The sequence below is a fragment of the Cinclus cinclus genome, chromosome 15 (genome assembly GCF_963662255.1).
Source record: "Cinclus cinclus chromosome 15, bCinCin1.1, whole genome shotgun sequence".
In the NCBI taxonomy this organism is placed as follows: domain Eukaryota; kingdom Metazoa; phylum Chordata; class Aves; order Passeriformes; family Cinclidae; genus Cinclus; species Cinclus cinclus.
This window is the reverse complement of record NC_085060.1, coordinates 19398618-19403794: the sequence shown is the minus strand read 5'-3', so window position 1 is coordinate 19403794 and position 5177 is coordinate 19398618. Positions and strand designations below refer to the sequence as shown.

Below are 5177 nucleotides of genomic sequence, written 5' to 3'. Positions count from 1 at the left end.
CGGGCCGGGCCGGGCCGGGCCGCCCCACGCGCGGGGCTCCGCGGGGCTTCCGCCACCCCCAGGCCCGCCCGGGCCCCCCGCTCTACCTGCGGGGCGCGCGCGCCCAATCAGCGGCCCTGGCGGCGCGGGGCGCGTGCCAATCAAGCGCGGAGCCGCCAATGGGGCGGCGGGCGACGGGTCAGGTGACCGACGGCGCGCGGCTCCCCATTGGCGCGGCGCGGCCTGGCCCCGGAGTTGGTTTATGTGCGAGGCGCGGACGGGCGCCCCGTCAGTGCCCCGACGGCGCCGAGCGGGAGCCCGGCCACGCTGCACCTCCTCGCCCCGCTGCGCCGTCCTGCCCGGCCCGGTACGGCCCGGCGCGGGGGGCGGGCGGCTGTTTTGGGGCCGCTTGTTTTGGGTTTTGTGTTTTTGTTCTCGTTTTCGTTTTTTGGTGTCGGCCGGGGGGTGCTCGCCTCGCTGCCCGCCCGCGGCCGGGGTCGCGCCTGCCCGCAGCGGGGGGGGGGGGGGGGGGGCGGGGGGCGCGGGGGGGTGCGTTTTGGGGTGGTTTTGAACTTTTTTGGGGGCGGGCGAGCGGGAGGAGGAGGGGGCGGGCAGGCTGCTGCTGCGCCGACGGCCCCGCGCCCATGACGATGCTGCTGGACGGAGGACCGCAGTTCCCGGCGCTGGGAGTGGGCGGCTTCGCGGCGCCCCGCCACCACGAGATGCCGGGTCGCGACGCCGCCGGCGGCGGCATGGGGCTGGGCCCCTTCGGGGACTCCTCGCACGCCGCCGCCTTCAAGCTGAACGCGGCCCCGCACGACCTCGCCGCCGGGCAGAGCTCTGCGTTCACGCCGCAGGCGCCGGGCTACGCCAGCGCCCTGGGCCACCACCACCATCACCACCACCACGCCGGCCAGGTGCCCTCCTACGGCGGGGCCGCCGCCTTCAACTCCACCCGCGACTTTCTGTTCCGCAACCGCGGCTCCGGCATCGCGGACGCCGCCTCCGGCACAGCGCAGCACGGGCTTTTCGGCGGCTCCCCCGGCGGCTTGCACGGCCCAGGCGGCATCCCGGACACCCCGGGCTACCTGCTCTTCCCGGGGCTGCACGAGCAGAGCCCGAGCCACACGTCTCCCAACGGGCATGTGGACAACGGGCAGATGCACCTGGGGCTGCGCGGGGACCTCTTCGGGCGGCCGGATCCCTACCGGGCCGTCTCCAGCCCCCGCACGGACCCTTACGCCGGCGCCCAGTTCCACAACTACAACCACATGAATATGAATATGGGCATGAACGTGGCGGCCCACCACCACCACCACCACCACGGTCCCGGCGCTTTCTTTCGGTACATGCGACAGCCCATCAAGCAAGAATTGTCCTGCAAATGGCTCGACGAGAGCCAGCTCAGCCGGCCCAAGAAGAGCTGCGACAGGACTTTCAGCACCATGCACGAGCTCGTGACCCATGTCACCATGGAGCACGTCGGGGGGCCGGAGCAGAACAACCATATCTGCTACTGGGACGAGTGTCCGCGGGAAGGCAAGTCCTTCAAGGCGAAATACAAACTGGTGAACCACATTCGGGTGCACACGGGGGAAAAGCCCTTTCCCTGCCCCTTCCCGGGCTGCGGCAAGATCTTTGCCCGCTCCGAAAACCTCAAGATTCACAAGCGGACGCACACAGGTAAGGCCCGTGTCGGTGTGCTCCCGCACCCGGGACGCGGGGCTGCGGGGCGGGGCGGGGCCGGGCCGCTGGCCGCGAGGTGCGCGGCACTGCCTCAGCTCTCGGCCTCCTTGAGCGGAGGGAACCATAGAAATGCTAATGAAACCTCATTTTCGGTGACTTCCGCTCCATTTTTATTTTTAGGCCTGATTGGCGTCTCTCCTAATTAAATCGGCGATACTTTTGTCAAAGTATTTTTATTTGAAGCCCCGACTTTACTTCAGCCCTCTTGCATGGGTGGAGGGAAGAGAAGGGGGAAGGCTGGAAGCAAACGTACTTTGGCTTGTATCCTCGAGTAGGTCTTGTAAAGCCGTCCGAGACGCTGAATTTATCTGGGGTCTTCTTCTTCCCCAAGCTTGCCCAGCCGCCTTCCCTGCTGGAGCCCAGCGTGGGCCTGGCGGGAGGTGAGTTAATAGTAATAACGGCTGATCCACAGTTTTCCGGCACGTAACAAATCTTGCTGTCCGTCTTTTCCTTTTTCATTTGTTGTGGGTGCTTGTGCGTCCGTAAGTGGGGACGAGCAGGGCAGATGTCCTGGGAGCAGGCGGGCGGGGATGGAGAGGGGAACGGCCCTCCTTCACCCTCTCTAAATTTCACAGGTGAAAAGCCTTTCAAGTGCGAGTTTGAGGGCTGCGACAGGCGCTTCGCCAACAGCAGTGACAGGAAGAAACACATGCACGTCCACACCTCGGACAAGCCCTACATCTGCAAGGTGTGCGACAAATCCTACACCCACCCCAGCTCACTTAGGAAACACATGAAGGTAAATCACCCCAGTGCTCCAGCCCTTTTCTCCCTGGGCAGTGATGCTCAGTCGCTGGTGTGCTCGGGGCTCGTTCCCCCAGAGCAGGGCAGTGCTGAGCTCCGTGTTCCCAGCACGGCCCGAGCGGTGCCCGGTGTCCAGGCTGTGGCTGGAGCGCAGCCCGGGGAAATGGCGTAGTTTCTGTTTGTGCTCCCACTGGTGCGAGCGCTGCCCGGTTCGCAGAGCGTGGCTCGGTGTGGGAAGGCTGTGCAAGTGCAGCTTGGCGTGTGTCCTCAGCCCCCCGAGTGTCTGGGGCCACGGCAGGCGTTTGTCGCCGGTGCTCGGTGGCCGGCCGGCCGCGAGCTGCCCGCCTGAGGCAGGGCCGAGCTGCTGCTCTACGGAGACCCTCCCGCACGGAGGAACAGCCCAGGCCGGCGCAGCGGCGTGCCGGAGGTCCCGAGCTCGCTCCCATCTCTGCCTCTTGGTTTTAGGTGCACGAATCCCAGGGCTCGGACTCTTCCCCTGCAGCCAGTTCGGGGTACGAGTCCTCCACCCCCCCTGCGGTGGGCTCCGCCGGCACTAAGGACTCCACTAAAACGCCGCCGGCTGCCCTCCAGAGTAACCCCGGCCACAACCCTGGACTGCCCCCCAATTTTAATGAGTGGTATGTGTGAAGGCAGCTGCTGCCTGAAGGTGCTGCCTGGCCACAGACTGGACCAAATGCATTGGGAACGAGAGAAAAAAAAAAGGACAAACCAAGCCAACTGCAGCTCGCTCCCACGGAAATGGAGTTTCCACACCGACGACCGCATAGGGCTACACCTACTTAACTACCAGGATCCGGAGGGGGGGTTTATTATTATATTATAATTATTACCTTTTTGTTTGTTTTTTGTTTGTTTGTGTGTTTGTTTTTTGCAACCCCAGACGCTGGACTAGCCATGTCCTTTTCTCAGGATTAGATTTCCTTTTTTTGTTGTAATTTTTTTTTTCAGTCACAGTTGTTTGATTTTTCGCCCCCCACCTCCTTTCCTGAGTCTCTCTTTTTCCAATTCCCCACTTACTTTATTATTCTTAATTTGTTTTGGTTTTCTCTCTTTTGGTGGGATGTTGACATGAGGATGAAAATTCTCCTTCGCCTTAGTGGTGATTGTTTAAACTTACAGTCTTAAACCGTGCCAAAGTCCTGTTATGTCTTGAACTTTCTTTCCTTTCTAGCTCTCCTGCTGCTGCTTTCTCTGTTCTTCTCTTTCTCCTTCTCTCTCCCAGCATTACACTTGTGAATGTATTCTTGTCTGATGGGGTCGGTCAGTATTTTTCAGGATGAGGATGTGGTGTTTATTCTGCCCAGATTGTGATGTTTAGTATAACGGTTGCCTTTTTGTAATAACTTCTTTTTGTAAATACATACCCATGATGCCATATTTATCGTTCGTAATTTAATTATTGATACAAAGTGCCGGGAACTGAACAATATTTATGGGGAAGAAAAAAATGTTTTCTAACAAAAAATACAAACAAACAAAAAAATCAACTCTGTACAGCTTTTGGTTATAACTGCTTTAGCATTAAAAGTTTATTGTTTTGGAAAGAGCCGTTGTTGACCTCCTCCGGGGCACGGGGCAGCCGCGGGTCCCGTTGCGGGCCCGGTTGGCGCTGCCACCGGGGCCAGGCGGTTGTTTCCGATGCCGGGGGAAGCTTCCTCCTCGCCGCCGCTCTCTCTGCTGTCCCTTTGTCCCCGCCTCCCCCCGGCAGCTCCCTGAGCGGACCGGGGTCGGGGCATGGCGCTGGCGCGGTGGAGCAGCACTGGGGGCAGCGCGGCCGCTTCGACGGGCAGGTCCCGACGGTGAGTACCGGGCCGGAGCCCGGCCTGCTTCCCGGGGGAGCCCATGGCGACCTGGCGGCGGGCAGGACTGTCTCCGTTATCGTCTGGTTTGTTTTGTTTTGTTTTTATTTCTGACTAGGATGCGGAAAAGCCTTCCCGTCCTCAGGAGAGAAAAGGCATCGAGATGAAACATCGCAGTTTCTCGCCCCCAGAAACTTCTCGGCGTCACGCAGGAGCCCCAAGCAAGCCGAGCAGCGCCGGTGGAAGCTTCCCCCCCGGCACACGCTGGTGCCCCGGCGGCCGGAAGGCTCCGGTTGTGCGGCGGGAGCGGCCTCGTGCCCCGGCGGAGCGCGGCCCGCACGGCTCCGCACCCTCCTCCCCTTGGGGGCGGCAGGGCTGGCCGCAGCCCCGGGGGCACGCAGGGACCCGCGCTGCGGCCGCCGCACCTTCGCTGACCGGAGGAGACCCCAGGCCGGCCCGTCTTGAACTTGGCTGGGGGCACAGCGGAATGGAAGGACCGGGGTGGGGGGGGGGTGAGCCCCATCCCCTCCTGTTGCCGCAGGGGCCGCTCGGGCGAGCAACCCGCGGCACCTTGAATGCTTTGAAATTTACAGTTGAACAAATTTACCCTCTACTTCCTCCAAAGGTAGGGAAAAAAAGGGAAGAAAGGTTTCTCGGGCAGAAAAGGACAGGAGAAAGGTGGATTGTAAGCCTCTGCGGCTGCACAGCTAAAACAAACATAAAAAAAGGTCTCCCGAGCTTCCCACTGGCCCCTTAAAATAGCTCTCTTCGAGGTGTCCCGGCTAGACATGGATCTCTGCTTTTCTTTTGCTGTGAAGTGTTTCTCGCTGTGCGCAGAGTGCAGCCCGGGCTGGCCGCGGAGCGCTGCCGGCCCGGCTCCGTCCGGGG

General features: G+C 61.6%; 1 protein-coding gene across 1 annotated transcript; it reads left to right on the top strand.

Annotated features, from left to right (window-relative positions):
- Positions 1-623: 623 nt before the first annotated feature.
- ZIC3 (Zic family member 3) lies at positions 624-3117 on the top strand. The gene is made up of 3 exons (XM_062502873.1): positions 624-1662; positions 2301-2464; positions 2935-3117. Exons 1-3 carry the CDS (start codon positions 624-626, stop codon positions 3115-3117), a joined length of 1386 nt encoding a protein of 461 aa, XP_062358857.1.
- The last annotated feature ends 2060 nt before the right edge of the window (positions 3118-5177 follow it).

Excerpts from the sequence above, each read along its gene's own strand:
- ZIC3 (XM_062502873.1), top strand. The coding sequence starts at position 624 with ATGACGATGCTGCTGGACGGAGGACCGCAGTTCCCGGCGCTGGGAGTG. Across the intron at positions 1,663-2,300 it reads TCACAAGCGGACGCACACAG|GTGAAAAGCCTTTCAAGTGC; the intron begins GTAAGGCCCGTG and ends TAAATTTCACAG. Across the intron at positions 2,465-2,934 it reads CACTTAGGAAACACATGAAG|GTGCACGAATCCCAGGGCTC; the intron begins GTAAATCACCCC and ends TCTTGGTTTTAG.